This window comes from Pelmatolapia mariae, linkage group LG5 (assembly GCF_036321145.2).
Source record: "Pelmatolapia mariae isolate MD_Pm_ZW linkage group LG5, Pm_UMD_F_2, whole genome shotgun sequence".
Classification (NCBI taxonomy): domain Eukaryota; kingdom Metazoa; phylum Chordata; class Actinopteri; order Cichliformes; family Cichlidae; genus Pelmatolapia; species Pelmatolapia mariae.
Window position 1 is genome coordinate 15,340,162 of NC_086231.1, and position 20,553 is coordinate 15,360,714.

Below are 20,553 nucleotides of genomic sequence, written 5' to 3' on the forward strand. Positions count from 1 at the left end.
CCGCGCGAGCTTCAGACTCGGCTCTTTGCTTCGAGTGCTCTGAGTTCAGGACCACGGCCAGCTCCGGTCGAACGGGTCCCAGGCTGGCAGGAAGGAAGAGGCCATCTCCCGCTTTCACCGAAAAAAAAGGAAAGAGGGAGGGGAAAAAGCCGATCTCGTCCCCTCACATATACACTACAATCCCTCCACCCCTCCTCTCCGACTCTTCTCACCTCCCCCTCTCACATCCGCAGCAGCGACTGGCCAATAAAATACCGAAAATACGTAAGCATCGACGAGTGCTCGGCGCAGGCGGAGAATGGTCAGTGTGAAGCAGACTATAGCTCTTCCAGCATTACTCGTATACTGCTGACATCCCTCAGCCAGCGAGTACAACCAGGGCCTATCCCTATCTCGACTTCAGGCACATCCTGCATTCTATCTATGCACGGGTAAGACAGCGGCTCGGCCATCATCTGGGGATATATACATATATATATATATATATATTTTTTAAAACAATAAAAAAAAACCATTCTCAGTTAGTAGGTTAGGATCTCTGTAGAGGCGCACCACTTCTAGTGCAAGATGTTAGATCCGTCGTCCAGCGAGGAGGAATCTGATGGGATAGTAGAGGAGGAAAGCAAAGAGGCAATGGCACCTCAGGCCGGATCCCGCATCTCCCCGAGCAGGACCAGCGAGAGCTCGGGTGGACTAGCGCCCAGCAGCAGCCGCAGCAGTGCCCGTCCTACTAGCCCGAGCCCCTCGGCCGTCAGCGAGGAGAAGGAGGATCTGGAGAAGCTGCACAGAGAGGAAGAAGAGCGCAAAAAGAAGCTGCAGCTGTATGTTTTTGTCATGCGATGCATCGCTTACCCGTTCAATGCAAAACAGCCCACAGATATGGCAAGGCGGCAGCAGAAGGTAAGAGCACCCGGTGCAAAGGCATAACTGATAGCCACATGATGACGAAATACCTCCTTTCATATCGCAGATGTTGTCATTGATGACCTACATAAACCAGAGCACAGGTTTGGCCACTAGGCCCTATCCGATAGCGCATGGAGACAGCACGGTGCCAGTGAAAGCACAGTTTGTTTGTTTGACGCAAAATGTGGAATTCATGGAGCATGACAGGAGCATATAAAGGTGCTTCGAGCTCCTAGTAGTGAAGGGGACTCGTGGTGCTGCAGAGCTGCAGGCTGAGTGCAGTCCATGTTCCTCCAGCACTCTAGCTCGTAGATGAAAGCAGCCCTACAAGCCCATTAAGTGAAAGGGCGTTCAGGAGATGGTGGATGGCAATTCACAACAGGACAGTGTCATTGCCCTTGTTGGCCTACATTTTTACCGAAGTCCCGATGTCAATTAGATATGCAGCTGTATATTGCTCTGTGTCCTGCCTTCTTGGCGGATACCCAATCCCAACCCGTTTGCGCCGTCACTTATCCCGTCAATTTGGCCTCCCAAGGTGACTTTTAGGCACAGACCTCTTGAGGAGGGTAGCTTAATAGCCTCTCTTCTCTGAAGATGAGCTTTGCTCCTCTCAGCGGCCTGTAGAAAATTAATTGCATTAAACCATTTTCAACGTTGACACATTTTTAACCTTTTACTATTTATAATTATTATTGTTATTATTATTATTATTATTTTAACAGGACATTTATCTTAGAAGATTTATATACCTTAGCTACTGTAAAGGACAGGGCCCACACCCTGGCTTCTCAGGCTGCTATGTTGGTCCACTGATGTTGATACCAGTTTTGGGTCATGCTGTCCTTACTGTCAAAGTCACCATGCACAGGCCTACTGTGCTAAGGGGAACGTTCAACTGATTGTAGTTAGGATAATGCCCCTTGTATATTTCCCTTGCTTTATGCAGACTATCTGTTTGACTGATCTGTCAACTATGAATTAAGAAGCCTCTGTATATGGATCAGCATGTTTTATGTAGAACTACTTTAATACTGAAACCCAGTCATCGCATTGCATGACAGTATCAGGTTCTTAAATCTCTCCTCAGAAGGAAGAAGTTCTTTGTTACTCACTGTGGTCAGGGGGCTTTCAGAAGAGTCATTCATTTTGCTCGCTCATTCATTTTAACACCATGAATACTACTATGGAAATATGCATTTATAAGTGCTGCTTTCATTTAACATGCAGACAACTTGTCTTCCTCTGGTCACTGTTAAGCCATATGGTCTGAATTTTCTGCTGACTCATGCACAAGTCCATGTAGGAGGCATAAACTGCAGTGTTTCCATCCATTTGTTTGTTTGTAGTCTGTTGAGCGTAGGTTACTGATAGTCTAATGCACGCCTAGTAATGCACTTTCATATCTGGTAGCTCAGGCAGCCACAATTCTCTGCTGTGGGTGAGTGAATATCTGAACAAACAATCAAACCAGGAACTCAGAGTGTGTCTGTCTGCCCACAGTCTAGCTTGTGTTTCTGATTTGATCCAAACATGGATAAAAATCACACATTAAAATAATTGAAAAAAATCTAAATTTTAGTTGCAGTGAATTGCTTCAATCCAATCACTTGATGAGCATGACTTATAACACAGAACTGTGCACCAACATCTACGTTGATTACTTTCAGGCAATTGTGTGCATTTATATTGTCATGAAGTTAAACAGTAGTCATCAGTTCACTGTCATTTAATTATATTTCTGTCTTGGGTGGATATGGAGAAATAATTTATCACACAAAAAGAATATTTAACATTTGTCTAATTACGTTTCTATGGATTCATCTTAGCCATGAACCTCATGTGAATGTGGGCTCCTCAGATGTCCATAGACAATAATTTATTAAGGTAATTCCTCACAGTGTTGGCAGCACAATCTAATATGTGCCCTATTACAATTTTAGCTATTATAGATTAGTCACAGAAATATGATGAAGCAATTTCTGTAATGAAAAGACTTAAAGGCCTCAGCAAAACATGTGGAGCAGCTCCATGATAATCCGTTATTAGAAGCTCTGGCACACAAACAGCAGTGATGGGCTATCACAGAGAAACAGGCCAGGCTGTAGACTGTGCAAGCTCCACTGCTGCTTCTTGAAATATGTTGCCATAACCTTGTGGAAGATAAGCCAACAGGGCAGGAACAGGAAGGGGACTTTTTTTCAGGGTATAAAAAGTAAATCTTACCGTACAGTCTGAACAATGTCTTAAAAAACAGCAGTTTGAAGGCTGTTGCTGCTCACTGCTGGCTTGGGTGTATGTGCATGACTGAGTGGTGACACATGTGTTTGCTTAAAAGGCTAAGTATCTTGGGACCCACACAGCGAATATGTTGAGTATTGAGGTTACAGACAGATTGCGTTGGTACAATTTATGAAATTTTAGCATCATTGTGATGGTCCCAGAGGGCAAAAACCTCTTTCATTCAATGGGAATAAACTGCACACACAGAGGAGTTAAATAAAGACATGTTGGCAATACAGTAAAATCACAATTTTGCATTTTGTTTTTTGTTTTCAAAGTATAATGCAAAAAGAAACGTATAGGTTTTGAAAAATATGACTGTTTTTAATGGCTAGCAATGTTGATCTGATGGTTGTCAGCTTGTTTGGTTGGTCAGTTTGACTTTAGTCAGAAAATGTAAATATTATGCAACAAGTGTTTGGCTTTTAATTGGACTGCCACTAAATGTTTGTTAAAGGAACACCTACCAAATGCCCACATGTGTCAATGAGAGCTTGTTAACTTGTTGATGTGTACAGCTCAAAGCACAAGAAACAAGCAGGAACTAAATTCTGCTTTGATTCAAAAATGTAGCCAAGGAGAATAAAATGTTTGCAGTCTGATTAATCAAACCAAGACTATTTGTTTTTATAGATCGCAGTTTATGTTTATTTCCAAAGTGAGTAACTGTCCATGTCAGAATTACAAAGTGTGATTCCCTTGAAGATAATCTGACCTAATCAGTTCATCTGCCAGCAGGTTCACTTAATAGAGTTCCTCCTGGCTCAGCATTTTAATACTATACAGTATGCCATTTATACTGTGAGGGAGAGGGGCTGTGAATTGTGCAGCAGGGTTTGTGATATGAATTTGAATTAGACTGAAGTGCAAACCGATGTTTGCCACACAGGTGTTTGTAGTCATGTTTGCAGAGAACTGTGGGAGTTCCACTGTGAACAACTTTTCAATGAGTGAAAAAGATGATCATAAATCATCACGTTAACGTTGCACTTGGCTCACAGATTGCAGATCTGTCTATATGAATATCTAATTTTTTCATTGGTGCTTTTGAACAAAAGCATCAATTTTGCCGCTTTCAGTTTATATTTCTCAGTGTTTCATTTTTGTTTAGATTGTTATCATTTCTGAGGTTTAATCTTTCATTAGAATGTAGGACCATTTGTTTAGGGGCAAGACTGAATATGTTAAGAATTGGTATAACAACGCAAACACTTTGTGAAAGCAGTTGATTTATTGTCATGCAGACATTCCTGTATTAATAGCAGCTGCTGTTATTTGTGTAAATACAAATTATACACAATTTCAGCTGCTATTTGTTTCTTTAAAATATGGTAATGTTTTATTTTTGTTAACTAAATCCACTTAATCACACTGACTTTCAGTTTTTAGTTTACTCTTACTTTAGAGCTACAACTTTGGCAAAAGACAGGAGATTATCAATATCGAAACAAAAACACTGTCTGATGCAAGGATAGTAAGAATTTAAAAGTGTGAAGAGTTATTAAAAACATTAAAGATATTTGGTAGTGGTCAGGGTGTTTGCATAGACATTCAGTGTTTATCATTGCTATTGACAGCTGCTACATTTGTTTATTGGATGAATATTTTAATATTCACGATTCAAGTGACTACTGCACGGTTTTAAAAACTGCACTGTGTAGTGTGCATTCATCTCCTTACTCAGTGGCATGTATATTGCCCCTATTTCCTTCTATTTCTACCAAAAGACACCAGATTATCTGAATGGTGAACATATAAACAACTCAGAGTGAACTGACCAACCTCAATATATTCATAAGACATTCAGTCATATGTGCAAAACACAGTGGCACTAAATGGAGAGCTTAAGTATGGCACTGAAATCATTTGCATTATTATGTAAGATCGCTGAATGGTGTTCTGCTTGAAATGAAAAAAAAAAGGCATCCTTCGACAATAAAAGAAGCTTCACTGTCAATGGCAAAGTCAAGCATTGAGCTGAAAATAAAACATGTCAGTCAGCGCTTGAAAGCTGATAATAGGAAAAATTGTTCTCTCCCATTAAGCAGCAGTCTTGGTAGCATGTTTTAGCACTGCTAGTATAGGAGAATAAAGGTGTTTATTGACGGTGCGGATAAGCAAGTGAATTCAGAAGGGGTGACAGCTGAAAAGCAGCAGGCGCAATACCCCCTCACCCACGATCTGTGCAGCCACGTGTAAATTATCACAGCTTCTCAAATTAAACATCCTCTCTATGGGGACATAACGAAGGAGGGAAGCTTAGATCTTATTTGTCAGAATACTAACAATGTCTTTTCCTAACAGCGCTGTACTTTGAAGGCAGGAAATAGGGACGGGATCAAATTGAATAATACGTGCTCTAATAATAATCCAATATTTTGGTGTGATGCTCACATGGCATGTGCCATGTGCTCAAAAAACAGGCTACCAAAATGCAAATACTAGAGCACAGAGTCCTGGCATGTAAATGCATGGGAGTTTAAAGCTGGTATGGATGGCATCATGTGAGGGATTATTCCACATAGGTGGGAAGACGTGAGCGTGATCTGGCTTAAAAGCAATATCCCACGTAGTATTTTATCTCCTTCAATGGCTCTCAAAATACTGGATGTACTTGTTAATTATAGTCTCATGTGTCCTCACCCAGGCTATGAATTCTTGTTGGCCTTTCAAAGCAACAGATACATTTGTGCCAACGAATGTTAACCATCAGTGTGATGTGAGGCAAGATTTGTCTGGCTGAGAATAGCTGCTGTGTCCCAACACTGCATTCATGCATGGAGACAAATTAAGCAGGATTGTTTAATTGCTGCATAAGTTTTCATTCCTGCTCCCAGTATTGTACATTCGCCATACTGGAAAAAATAGTGCAAGAATAAGGGCTGGCTTGTTGAGAGAAGACCAAACATTAGCAATTCTAAAGCGGCATTTCATTTATCATTTTTACTGTTATACAAGCTTTTTTTTACTGAGCTTACCATAATTAAAACTGCTACTGCTTTACTTTTATGTGCATTTAATCATTTTGGTCTATAATAAGCAAAAAGCAGGGCAAAGCTGTATTTATTCAATGTATTCTCGTGTAAGTTCACAAAAACAGGCACAAGCTCACTTTTTATCAGTCAGAAGACTTTGACTTTGAAGTTATTTTTGTTTACATTTTTGTTTGAAAATTGATTAATGATCAATGAAATGCTGAAATGTTCCCATTTGCTGTTATATCAGTTGACTATATGATTAATCAACAAACTGTCTGAGCCCTGATCAACATGCTTCCTGTAAGCAAAGACCATTTTATTGGAAGTGTAGTGGAAGAAAACAGCAGGGAACCATTTGTACTTTGTGCCAAATGTTGACATTTACACTGCAGCAGTTGCAGTATTTATAATGCCTGTCAAACTTTGCAGAGATGGAGAATTCATTCTGAGATTGGTAGCCTGCTAGAGCAAGATCAAAACAGGTCAGCACATTTGACAAAACACTCCTTTAACCTTGAAAATGTGCAAGGTTAAAGTGCTATCCATAATGACATGTGCATTGCCTAGTCACGCCTATAAGTGTGTCATGTAAAGGAAAGCAAATCGAAACTAAATCAGCTATTGTAACATCTTCCTATTTCTGGCTATAATCGCATACTTTTTTCTTACACTGTAATTGTGACATAATTACAAGACAGTTGTCTCATAATTATGGGACTCTGATTATGCGTTATGGAAGTTATAATCACTCTAAGAGAACTTTTGTGAGTCTTTTGATGGATACTATGTGCGGCTGCATGTCATCACACTTTCTGATCATTGTTGAGTCCCCTAAGAGAACTCAGGCGGCTGTTGGTGGTTATTTAGGGCTCAAGAGTTTGTTGGTGCAAATGTGTGCTGTTATGCTGAACCCTGTGTAACATTGCTTCAAAGGGAAAATTACACAGGTATGAGTAAAAAGGACAACAAGGAGAGATATTGAGAGAGAGATTACTAGTGGTGATTTTCCACATTAAAGACAGAAGAGCTATAGCAGGGCCATTACTGCAGCTCTCCTATGAGCCTCTCTTTCCCACTCTCCGATGACTCTCACTGAGGCACAAAGAGCACAAACAGCAACCTTGAGCAGGCATGAGGCGGTATGTCAGGTAGATACTCTGAGTTTATTGTCACATGTTCATGCAACCAGTGCTTTAAATGGAGTCGTTACACCAGTCCCTCCTTAACGAACATCAAACTTTATACTCTTTCAGAGGCATTCTTCTGTGATATTGATGTAAAGTAACACAGGGGGTGTCACCAAGCAGTAAGACAACATAAAAAACAGACTTAAACATAGTGGCACACTGTTAAAACATCTCTCAGGACATGGATTAACGCTGAGTCTACAACCTTTTATTGGTGAAGACTGTTAAGCCTTCCCAGCCAATAAATATTGGATGCGCGTTGATCTTTCCTATCACTAATTCTACAAAAGTTTTTCAAAAGCCTGATTAATGCAATCTGTGTGATCTTTTTTTCAACACATCTTGTGCCGCTTCCTATTGGTGAAAACACACAACACAAACCTTATTGAACATCAAACAAGACTCTAGTGAGATAATCACCTTTGAAAGCTAAAAGGAGGGAACAAGGAGAGAAAGTCGGAGAAATTACAAAGGAAGACAGTAAGTGATTTGTGATGGGAGGGTGGTAGAAAAGGATTTGTGTTGCAGACTCTTAATGAGAGTAATGCACCAGGAATGGAGTTACTGATTCACAGTCAGCTTCGTGTGCTCTACGGTATAAAGTAATGCAGTGGTACTGCAGTGTGTAGCCCTTAAATACAAAACAAAGAAAAAACAATATCAAATCTTTGCTTAATTGCCTATTTGTGTTAACATATTTGTGTTTGTGTATTTTAAGTTCTGGGAGCCTGCTCCAAAGTCACTTTCTTCCAGTTTCCAATTTAACTAATGATTTAATTCAGGCTTCCGTCATTCGTTTCTCCAAAATTCAACAGAATCTGTGGCTCTTGTTTATCATATTTCATACGTACATTTCCATACATTTCTAAAGTGATCGAGGAGTACAACACATGTGCATCAAAAGCTGTCAAAGAGAATTTGATTTTGGTGTTCTTAATTTGTGAGTGTTCATATTCATGTGGTTTTATGTTCGCTTCTGCTAAGCGATTATTTTCATCAAGCGAATGAGCAAAATGAAGAACCAGCAGAACAGACTGCTGCCTGTGAGATGGTGGTGTGTGGTAATGGATGACACTTACTAGAAGGGGCTTTGCTGGTTGCGAACACAGTGTTTTTCTGAATATATCAGCAGCTCCACAGCTCCCGAATATGACAACACCGTGAAGACTGGTTATACAGAACCGGAGCCTCTTGTTTTATCCCTGTTTGCTGTGTGTCAGGCTCTGTCTGTGGAGCCTGCACCTGGCTGTTTGCTAACCCAGCGGAGTGGTATTTACTCACACAATGCTGTGTGTGCATGTGACTTCAGAACAAATCTACGAGTGCATGTCTGGTTCCAGGATAATAGCTTGTGAATGTGTCTTTGTATAATTGTAGTTTTGTGACCATAGTCGCTACGCAGTGTTGGTGTTTTGTGTTTGATGAAGCCTGCTGTTGGTAGATTTTGTGCAGCTGTCATGCAGTACTTGTTCCTGTACCCTTGTTTGCTGTTTACTCAGATGTGGGCTGGTGGTGTCATCTACAACATGAATAACCTTGTCTGGTGATAGCAGCCACTGATAACATATTTGCTAAAAACCAAGCATTGAGACAGGGCAAACAGCAGCAAACAATAGAACTGAGTTTATATAACACCCTTTCTCCAATTTTTACATTAGATTTCACAAATGTAAAGTTTACATTTTTTTTATCTCTATTGATATACAGATGTGTAATTATATGTTTTCTTTTTAAATATCTTATCTTGTTTTAATGAATCAATTACACAGCTGTTTTACTTCTGGCCAACACAGAAAACTGTTCATTCATTTTGCTGCCATTTAATTTGGGAAAGCAGCCTAATTTAACTTCCCCCTCCCCTGACATTATATAACTTTAAGGAGCTCAAGTGTGAGTCAGCAAAGCAAAGTCCTTATCGTGCTAAACTACACAAGCTACAGTACAGTGCACCACATTCAATTAGCTAATTACTCCACTGCAGACAGTGGATACAGTATACATCACAAGCTGATGACATGTTGATTCAGTCAAAGAGATACAAATATCTATATGAATCCAATCATAACCACTATGTACTGAAAATTTACTGTGAATCAGAGGTGTTATCCAACTTACTGTACTTCAGATTACATTCAGGATCTCTGATACAACATTTCATCTCAACAATGTCCATTGTTTTAGTTTTGCACATATTTATAAAACATTAGAAACTTAATTTACACCTCCCTTTGTCTGATGGTTTAAGATTAGATCTCATACACTTAGATTAGTACACGTACATTTTTTTTTTTTCAATTTTAAATATCATGCAAAAATGGCAACTACAATTGAGGTCATTTGCTACCATTAGATGTTCAGTTTTCTAAATGTAAAATGTCCTGATTAGAATGCATGTTGATCACAGTTTTTAAGATAAAACCAATGTACACAAAGAATCAAAAACAGAAAAGGCTGGGGTTTTTTAATCTGTTTTTATTGCAATTTTTGAAAGTGGTTTTGAGCAAGATTTCTCCAGATTTTCTGACAATCTTTTTGACAGCTTTTTCTCTTATTTATTTATCAGTTTTAGAGAACTTTTGTTTGTTTGATAAGCCATTTAACTCTGAGCTATGAATTATTCAAACATAAAAGAAGCACCAAACTCAAAGGAAGAACCAGTATTGTGTCTACGCATAACAGACAACTGAAATACAACAACTTAGCACTTAGTTTCTAGCAACCTGTCACAAAAACATATAATTTGCTCTGATTTCTTGAGTTGAATCTAAGGAAAATGTCAAAGATAACACAGTTCAATAGTTTTACAACAACAACAAGGTCAATCCCAAAGAGTGATTAGCTGAAAAATTGTCGTATCCCAGCATCATGCACAGTATCCTTAAAAGTTTAAGGAAAATGGAAAACTGGTAGACAAAAGATGAAAAAGTTATGTACAGCAGAGGCACACTTTCTAAAAGTCGTGTCTTTAAACAAAAGAAAGGAAAATCCAGCAAAGACCTGACATAGGACCTGAGAAATGCATCTGGGTCTTTAGTTGAGACATTTACTGTTCACTGGAGCCTCATCAGAAATGGTCTCAGTGGAAGGATGGCTGTTCTTAACAGCCACAGGAAGGGAAACTATGAAAAAAATGGACTGGACTGGAACTCAGTGGGCTGATGGACTGATGAATCCAGTTTTTTTGGCTTAAATCATTATTAACACATTCAGAGGAGGAGGTAGGGAGAGAGGTATAACAGTGACCGTCTACAGTCATCCTTAAAACACGGTGGAGGCTCTGTCATGACTTTCAGTCAGTGGTTCTGCAGATCTGGATCTGGTCAAAACTGATGAAATATAAATACAGAAAAGTGTGGTTCCATAGTGTAGTGGTTTACGCTGACTCAAAATCCCTTGGGGAATGGGTCAGGAACAGCATCCAGCATAAATCTGCTAAAACAAGCATGCGGCTCTGAGAGAAGCCAAAAGTAAATTTACGAACACAGAAAGGCACCCTCAGAATTTGGTCCATCATGTAATGCCATTGGGGAAGCATCTGATTAGCAACAAACACAATGGCATTGCAATACAAGCAGTGGCATTGCTTGTATTGCAATGCAAAAAAACATCAACAGCAACAGAAACAATGGATCACAACCAGTCAAGGATTGGCCTCCGCAGAGCCTCAACGTTATTGAAGCAGTGTGGAATCATCTTGACAGAGAGCAAAGGGCAGGCAAATTCCCAAAAAAAGAGCTTTGAATGACCGGGAGAACTATTCATAAGGACTAGTTAGAAGAATGACAAGAAAGCTTCTCTAAGAGAGTTCAGGCTGTGTTGAAGAATAAAGTACGCCATACCGAATATTGACTTTCAAGATCATTAGTATAGCACAACCCTTGCATTATTTGATATACTGTATTTCTGATGCAGTAAATCAGAGTGCATTTTTACCATTTTCCTTGTAAAGGCTTTTGACCCCATCATGATGTACAAAACCAAAACAGTGTACAAATGAAAAATTAATGTCCTAATTACAAATAACAAAAACAAAGAGTTATTTCATAGCAAATGCAGAGACCTGACTCAGACTGTGGCAAAACAGAAACATACCAACAGAAGAACAGAAAATTACTCCATAAGCTCACTGAAGAATGACTAAAGGTCACTGATGTTTTACAAGACATACGTCTGAGGGAACTTAGTACCACGAATCTCTGTTAGAGACTCAGTGGGCGTTTAGATACAAACTGAAATTATGCAAAGTTAAAGTAGACAGACTTTCTAGCAAACAGTAACAAAGAATATTCCCTAGAAAACTTAGCAGGGAATTAGGGAAATTATCAGAGCTAATCCTTCATCGTGGCCAGTGCCATATCTTGTGACGTAAATCTGCTTTTGATCATACAAAGTTAAAATACTGAATTTATTAAAGTTTTATGCAACCTAAATATCATCCACATGGCCGAAGTGAAAATTTTACTCTCAGTTTAAACTGCAATGAAGTTACTGTACATGTGCATGGCTCCTCTATTGATATGTGAACGGTGATTAATACCACTGCCCACTTCATTGCCAGCGAATGAATCACTGGGTAACACTGCAATCTTGATAAGAGCCACAGAGAAGAATCAATATGACCAAAGCAGCAAAGTATGTCTTGGGAGTCTGGCAATACTGAGGAAAATGCAAGCATTTTCTTTCATAAATTAACACAGCACGGTTCTCCAATGAGGGAATAAATAAAAGCACAAAAAACTCCAAATACTTCCAGTAGTCAAGCTGTGCTTCAGCTTTCTCCCCACATATGCAAACTTGAATGGAGTTAGTAGCTTATTATGTTGTCACATGGTCTCAGATCAGCCCGAAGAAACTGTCAGTGGAAGAACTATTAGCTTTGACCTTTCAAGGTAAAATCTTCAGGTAAAACACAAATGTGCTCTCCCACTGTTCCAATCACAATATCCCATCTTTTTGTCATTTTTACTGCGGTACCTTTTTAAATTTTAGATTTGAAAAGAAATATCTTACATTCATATCATGTTATTGAGGACAGAAACAGTGAGTTTTTTTGTATTTCATTTTAATTACTGAAAGAACAGATTAATTATTGAAAGAGCTGCATGATTCATTTTCTGCCAGTTGATACCTTGACTAATTGTTTCAGCTGTAATTACAAACGCTCATTAATATCCAGTCATAATGGTCACAAATCTGTTCTGGTCTACACAACACAGACTTTGTGTTGTGCACAAAGTCTGCAGTATAAAGAGTATATATCAGTGCTTGGCTCTATTTATGCAAGCTACACTATGAATGACCTCAGAGCTAGTATTACAAGTGTTAGCTTTGCTAAAACATTTCAGTCAGCCTGATTCATCTTTGGTTTTTGCCTCTTTTGAAAGCTCAGCAGTAAAAAGAATCTCTCAGGATGCATTTTCCTCTCTATTTGACATATTATTCACATTGCTTTCTTTGCCTGTTTTTGAAAAAAAATTGTACATCATTACTGAGCATGCGACTTCAGTCTGAAGAGCCACACTCTTGTTTAGAATTTTATTACACAGAAAGCTGCTTATGAAATTTTCATCCATCCATTCACTTTCTTAATTGTGCTTCTAGGCTACCTGTAATAGGAGGAGAGATAGGGTACAACCTGGACAGGTTACTAGTCTATCACAGGTCCAACACAGATAAAAAGAAAACTAGAGCCAGTTTAGAATCACCAAGGAACTTAACGTGCATGTCTTTATACAGTGGGAGGAAGCTATAACCGGTATAAACCTGGTATAAACCCTATATGGATTTATACCAGATACAGGAGGAAAATTCAAACTCTACACATAAAAGCCAACCAGGACACTGAGGTGACACTTCTCTGCAGGTATTTCTGAAATGTATAAGAAATGTGTTATTGGGAGGAAATATAAAGGGAATTAAATCTTCGAAATTAAAGTAACTCAGTTTATTATACATGTATGATACAAAGGACAGTGTTACAAAGTGAAAACAGATGTTTTTATCTTCAACCTCACTTTCAGATATGGATAATATCTGACCAGTGTTGGGGAGTAACGGAATACATGTACCGCCGTTACGTATTTAAAATACAAAATATGAGTAACTGTATTCCGTTACAGTTACCATTTAAAAAGGTGGTATTCAGAATACAGTTACTTTGTTGAAATAAATGGATTACACAGCGGTACTTCCCTGTTTCATATTGTCGCGGGTCAGGACTGTTTGGATTTTGTTTGACAGCTACGCTCTGTTGTTCCAGGCGGCAGCGTTACGGTTGCCATGGTTACAGGGTGACGCTCTCTCTCTGCGTGTTTCCTGGGTGAGAGAGCGCCTTTTTGTTGTTGTTGTTGTGCTAAGCTAATAGGCAGAATGCTACAGGTATAGCTCTAAAGAATGTAGCCTCATGGGCAGTGTAGTCCGTGCTGCAGGGAGAATGGACTGCCATACTCATTATGTGTCTGTGAGCGCGAGGAGGGAGAAAAAGGAAAAGTCCGAGCTGTCACGGAGCAGAAACAGGAGCTGGAAGCATGTAAATATGATAATAACCACTGCAGCCAAGAAGAGTGCCTGACGAGCCCAGTTGTAAGTAAGCTATTAAGACTCGACTGTACATGTTTTCCTCCGGAAAAAATAAGTTCTGTTGGAGCAGCCTTTCAACGCCTCTCTCTGTCTCTCGCTAGCAAAGTTGACCCAGACAACAAAGTAAAGCTATTTTTCAGCTACGAGCCGACATGGAACCCGAGGTATTAGCCAGAGGGCCCTTTACTACGGTTAGGAGCCGTGATAAATCACAGCAATAGTACATTCATGTTGTTGTAAACAGCATGATAATATATTAAGTAATCCAAAGTATTCAGAATACGTTACTCTCATTGAGTAACGTAACGGAATACGTTACAGAATACATTTTGGGGCACATATTCGGTATTCTGTAATGGAATACATTTTAAAAGTAACCTTCCCAACACTGTATCTGACTATGGACAAGTGTGTCAACCCCAGCTCCCGTGTATCCCCATAGACCAGAGCAGTTTGCATACTCGTGTTAATATTAACATTCCTTGCCTTAGGATGTTCCTTGAACGCCATGGTTTATTAAAACACAGCAGAAATTGCCTAGATTTTTCTTTAATCTCACATCTAGCTGTGGGAAACATGAATTAATCTGAAACCTGAAGCAGAGGGGCAGTATCGATCCCTGATGTAGATGTGCCGTTTTATGTTGTAAGTGGAACTTGTTTGGACGTTAAGTGGATGTATCATCCTGAGATCCTCTGCACCACAACAATCGCCTAAAGTAAAAGAGATGTCTTGGTGAAATGATTTGTGATACCTCCAGTTTCAGTCCATATTATTTTTACTGGACAGGTCATCTCATTTTTAACCTCTGGTGATAGTATCGACTGGCTGGGTGTTTGTATTTTGACCTGAATACTTTAAAGCTTTCTAACTCTGGCACTTGGCTCTAATAGTGAATTCTTAGAGGCTATTACTTTCTGAGCACTATCAAACGGGGTTGGGGTAATATGATGGACACACAGATGGTGTTGAAATTGCCTCACAGGCACACGATATGTGGTGCTTTTCCACCTCACTCCTACACCAAAGTCTGTCACTTGCAATGTGCTGCTGAATGCAGGCAGACACACACATTACCAGCAGGTCCCGTATAATAACAGGTTGAACTGTAAGATTGAAGACACTTATCAGAGGGAGACTGTCAGTCTTGACCTTTAGATTACTGAGTCAGTAACCATGTGTGAAATCAATACATGGACATCAAGACTGTAATGAAGATCGAAACTGGAACAAAAGGAAGTGATGGAGAAAATCTTACTCATGTGCACAGATGTATCTCAGGAAGTCCACAGATAACAAGCACGCCATGTTATGTACTTTAGCTCAGAATAATTTTATTTAATTGATTGATTGATAACATGTTATAACAAGTTTATAATCTATAGTGAGACATTCTGTAATGCTACATAGGTCAACATGATGATGTTAAACAATTTTATATTGACTGTAGTTTTGCAATTTAGCATGCTTTGCTAGCTGCTAATCAGCAAAATTTGAGAGACTGCTGAGACAAATAGAGTCAGTAGTTTTGTAGGGGTTTAATCAAAAACCAATGCTGGACAATACATTCAAAAGAGATGTTTTCATATGCAACCATTGTACACCTTTTTAGCTGAGTGTGATTTATTTAGTTTGGCAGATTTCCACTGTTTAGGTTTCAAGTGGGGAAGCCATTAGGCAACGCATTTCATCTATAAGTGATGGTAAAAAAGGAGTATGATTGGCTGCTGTTCAGAGGCACTAGAGGTAATGTGGGTTTAGGATGTAGATGCGAAGATGGAGCTAGCAAACACTCAGTGTAACATCATAAATCCACTTGCACTTATATTCTGTGGGCTACGACTGAAAGAATGAGTCACAGAATGAGATACAGTTAAATGAAATGAATTTGAATAAGAGGAGATATTTGGTGAAAATGGTGAGAAGCATGCTCAATGCTTGTTCCGTGATTTGCGTGAATCTGACCAAGGTAAACAATGAAAAACTGGCTTTATTTTCTGGTTTAAACTTTTTTTTTCTCATGACACAATCTTTGTTTGTCCTTGCTTCCACAGATTACCAAGCAGCAGCTTCAGCAGACCAAGGATCGCTTCCAGGCCTTCCTCAATGGAGACACACAAATTGTGGCTGATGAGGCATTCATCAACGCTGTGCAGAGTTTCTCTGAGGTACCAACAACCCACCCTATGTAGCCATAGCAGCACAATCACAGTAATAACCTTTTCATTCAAACTCAGGCGCTTAATGCTTCCAAATATGCTGCATTTCATATGATTCTAAATGTTCACATTTTCACTCTTGTAAAGTACAGCGCTTTTTGTTGTGTGTGCAGGATATTCCGCATTATTCTCTCCAAAATGTGTAGCTTTCAATCTAAAAAAGTCAGAAAAGCACTGCACAGTGCTCTTGCTGTTCCATGTCAAAATGCCTGAATTCTGAGTGGTAAAATGGTGGCTGAAGCTTTTCACTGCACAGATTATGAGTCAGAGCATGTGGTTGACACAGCCATCTTTTCCAAGCTCAGTATTCAATCTGCAGATGAAAAAGTCATTACTACAATGCTTACAGGACAAAAGGAATTACATATAGCGGGATATGTTAAATTAGTGATGGAAAAACAAGCCATTATGAAAAGCGTTAATGTGAGACTGGAACCCTCAGGAAGCGCACACACAATTACTCTTTTTGCAGAAGTTAATTAGGAGATAACTGACACAGGCGTGACAGCTGAACAGGAATCTCATTTATTTTGTGATATTTAATATTAATGTGAAATACACAACAAGTGTTCAGAATTAACTATTGAAAACCTGAAACTGTGCATCCCTCTTGCACTCATATGTAGGGTACAAGATGTCTTATATAGTCATTCAGCCATCATTGGTGTCATAGAAAACTTTAAGGTAAACACATTTTCATAAAATAAGGACATATGAATTTCAAAAATAAAATGTCACGAGTAATTTACCGCTGCACTCTGGTGTTTCAGCACAGTAGTCACTGCTTTGAGTCATAATGAATGCTAAGAACAAAATTTGACTGTCAAAATAACAAAGCAGTCATCTTTGATAATTGCTTCACAGTGACAATATTGCCTTGTCTGGATGTCTCCCTGTTAGGCTGTCATTAGCTGCACACAGAATGCCTGTCTTGAGTCACAGCAAATGCATACATGCTCTGATTTTTCACTCCAAATGTATTATTCAGTTTAATGGTTTTGTTTTGCTGTTGAAGACAGATATTTGCTGTTTGAAGCCGAGTGTGACAGCAGAGCTACCATATAATTACTGATCATCATTTTAAAATACTAACTTTTTTTTTTTTTAAATGCATTTCATACTCAGCTGCAACTACTGACACTGGTCTTTCACAATGTAGGTATTTCTTAAGAGTGACCGTGTGGCAAAGATGGTCCAGAGTGGTGGCTTCTCAGCCAACGATTTCAGGGAAGTGTTCAAGAGGCACATCGAGAAGCGCGTGCGCAGCCTTCCGGAGATTGACGGTCTGAGCAAAGAGACAGTGCTCAGCTCCTGGATGGCCAAGTTTGACACCATCTACCGTGGCGATGAGGATCCGCGGAAGGCGCAGCAACGCATGACTGCCAGCGCGGCTTCTGAGCTGATCCTCAGCAAGGACCAACTGTACGAGATGTTTCAGAATATCCTCGGCATCAAAAAGTTTGAGCACCAGCTGCTTTATCAAGCCTGCCAGGTAAGGCATCACACCTGTGTGACACATGGGTTTCCTCCTTGACTCAAATACATGCAAATTCTGTCCCAAGTTGGGACATGCCAACCTCTGACCATAGTCCACCGACTTCTAATTCCTTAATTAGACTAACTGTTTAACATTATGCACAGTGCAAACTGTTACTGTGGTTTATTAGGTCCCTCCTTTGTGTTTATTTTAATGCTGCAAGTTTATTTCTTCACCTTTTTTTCACCCTTTGCAACTATACGCCACAACTTCTCGGTTCTCCTGTCTGTGCTGTGGTTAGAACACAACAACAACACACAAATCTTTTATCCTTATAATACCACAGGCTAGTTGCCTTTTTGCAGGGTGTGAACCAGATAATTTGTTCATAGATTATTAATAATTACAGTGGCACATTTATGACTGTAGGTGCATTTAGAGTTATAAATATTTGTCCCATATGGAACTGTTAGTGCTAGTGTTAAATGGGGATATTATAAAAGCAAATTAGTCTCTTTGACATATATCCCTTGATACCAGACAAGCAATGCTCCATTGTAGTGGAGATATATTGTGATTGCTGGTGGATAAAAGTGGACACTTGGGTGCTTGTGTCAGACATAACTCTCCTTCCCTTGCTGTCTTTACTGCTCACTATGAGAAAGCTAAAAGCACTGCTAATGTTGCCTTTCTTTGCGATTTGGCAGGATTTGGAGGAAGCCTCTGAAACCTTTGTATCTGGTCACTAAATAATTTCATTTAGTTCTAATGAACACATCTTATGGGAGGCAATTTAGTTTTTAAAGCACTTAGCTACTTTGGATCAGGTGTCATTCTACCTTCAGCAGCTGCTAAAATACAAGCAGATGGCATGAGATGCTAGTAAGCTAATTAAATTAGTTTAGTATTATTGAAATGTCTCAGATGGAAACAAACTATATAGGCTGTGTTCTGCATGTGTGTATTGCTTATGAGAAATACATTGCTATAGCACTTATATTCAGTGTGTTTTTCCTCCCAAGCCTTTGAAGCTGCTTAACCTATTTTTTATACTCTGGCAGCAGAGCTGATGGTATAGGGTCACAAATTTGCATGCAAAACATACAATTTCTTCAAACAGAACCTAGCTTGAACAATTCAGATCAAGAATTAACAACACACCGGTACAAATATACAAATACAAATACACATGGTGCATAATTGTATTTCTACACCTTTGCATTGCAGTTGCAGGTAAGTTGGTCGCTTATGTGTCTCCTCGTGAGTGAAACATGCAAAATCTGAATAAGAGCATTCATTTTTATATCTGTTTTCACTGTAACTGTTTTTCCAGGTGTTCTTGGCATCTTGTTTCATTTCTTTTGCCGCTGTAATAAATGTATTTGACTGTACTATTGGTGACTTGGAGCATCTCTCAGTAAGCAACCAACTGCTGCATACTGCCCTCTACTACATGATAAAATCCGCACTAAAAGGAAATGCAGCAATCCAGTCTGCATGGCTCAGGGCTGCTGGGATTTGATGAAAGGTTTTCATGGATTGGCTGGGATTCAGAGGCCATCATTTTTAGCTGTTATCACTGGGGATTTATATTTTTTTGCACTTACATTCAACTAGTCAAAGGAAACACTGGTCTATTTCTGTCTTGTGCTAAAGTAAGAGCAGCCCCTGGAAATGACTAACAGACTGATTAGACGTGTACGGCCAGCTGCTGCGCCAGCCAAACTCTGAGCATGGTCTACTGACTAATGGCTGCACATTTATTTATCTGCAGTGACACCAAGCATGACCAAATAACTTAAAAATGTGCTTGGTGTCTACTCTGAAAAGTCATAATTAGTCTAATCTATCTTGAAGTCTGTGTTCACTTGTAATTCTTCATATGATAGCGTTTATAGAAAAATATGTTTGTATTGAGTTTTCCTTGAGTTAAATAGTAATGTGAGAAACCAGGTTTAAAACTTCTAGGAAAACGTTTCATGTATAAATGTTGAGAGTTTTGTGAGCATTGGTTAACCTGCGACAGAAGAGCTTTTTACTGCTGTTATAATCACTTTTTGTATGACCTTATTTGTATGATTGATGGAGTGCTAAGTTATTAGCTAACTTACTGAAACTCAAGTTTCATCAGTAGACTGTAAACAACAGAACCAGGCACCTCCCAATTAGCATTCAGTAGCATTCACTAACCAAAATTGGAGCACAGATTTTCTTGACGACTGTCTGTATCAGATAATTGCAATAAAAATGTTCCAAAAGCCATTAGGGCTACAAACAATGATAAATTTGGTCCAAATTTCATGACTCAAATTAGCTGAGGTGAAGCCAAGAAGACAGCTACTGTTAGCACTCACTTATTCCATTATCAGCCAGTCAATCCAAACCACGACACTCCCAATGATGCAAAGATTAGGCCTTTACAAAATTTGAATTCCTTTTGTAGCCAATATACAGTTGTTGTGATTGTTATGGTTAGCTATATAGACAAAGAATTGCTATGTGCTGTTGTGAAGTTTAACATGGGCACCTGGCATGCAGATTTATACTTGGATGTTAATTCTACAGGGATGTTATAACCCCTCTTAAACCCTATGGCGTAACTTTCACCATAATCTGATGTGCGCCTCTCTTGAAATGTAACTGTCACCTTGTCACCACCTTCTTTTATATGTGGCAAATCAACAAGGTAACTAACACATAAAACAACACACGCATGAAAGCTGGTAACAAGTTCAGCCAATTATGTAGGTTACATTGTAATGTAGGCTCTACAAGGATTGACTGCAGAAGCCTAAATCAGAGAAAACCCACTTTAAGTGGCTATTACAGCTTTTGGCAGTTTTTTTTCTTACTTTTGATTAGCTCAATAGTTGATGGCTGCTTTTATTGCTATTAGTCGGATTGTGTGACTGAATTTTTTTAAG

The 20,553-nt window shown here is 39.1% G+C and overlaps 1 protein-coding gene across 4 annotated transcripts in view; it reads left to right on the forward strand.

Annotated features, from left to right (window-relative positions):
- Positions 1-220: 220 nt before the first annotated feature.
- The window catches only part of cadpsb (Ca2+-dependent activator protein for secretion b), a 66,574-nt gene continuing 46,241 nt past the window's right edge, over positions 221-20,553 (forward strand). The window contains exons 1-4 of one of the 4 annotated variants that reach the window (XM_063473825.1): positions 221-431; positions 522-900; positions 15,988-16,101; positions 17,312-17,644. In XM_063473825.1, the coding sequence (XP_063329895.1) occupies positions 568-900; positions 15,988-16,101; positions 17,312-17,644 (780 nt within the window). In that variant the 5' untranslated portion in view covers positions 221-431; positions 522-567. The remainder of the gene's footprint in view (positions 432-521; positions 901-15,987; positions 16,102-17,311; positions 17,645-20,553) is intronic. The other 3 variants (XM_063473826.1, XM_063473827.1, XM_063473828.1) reach the window with 3 other exon arrangements.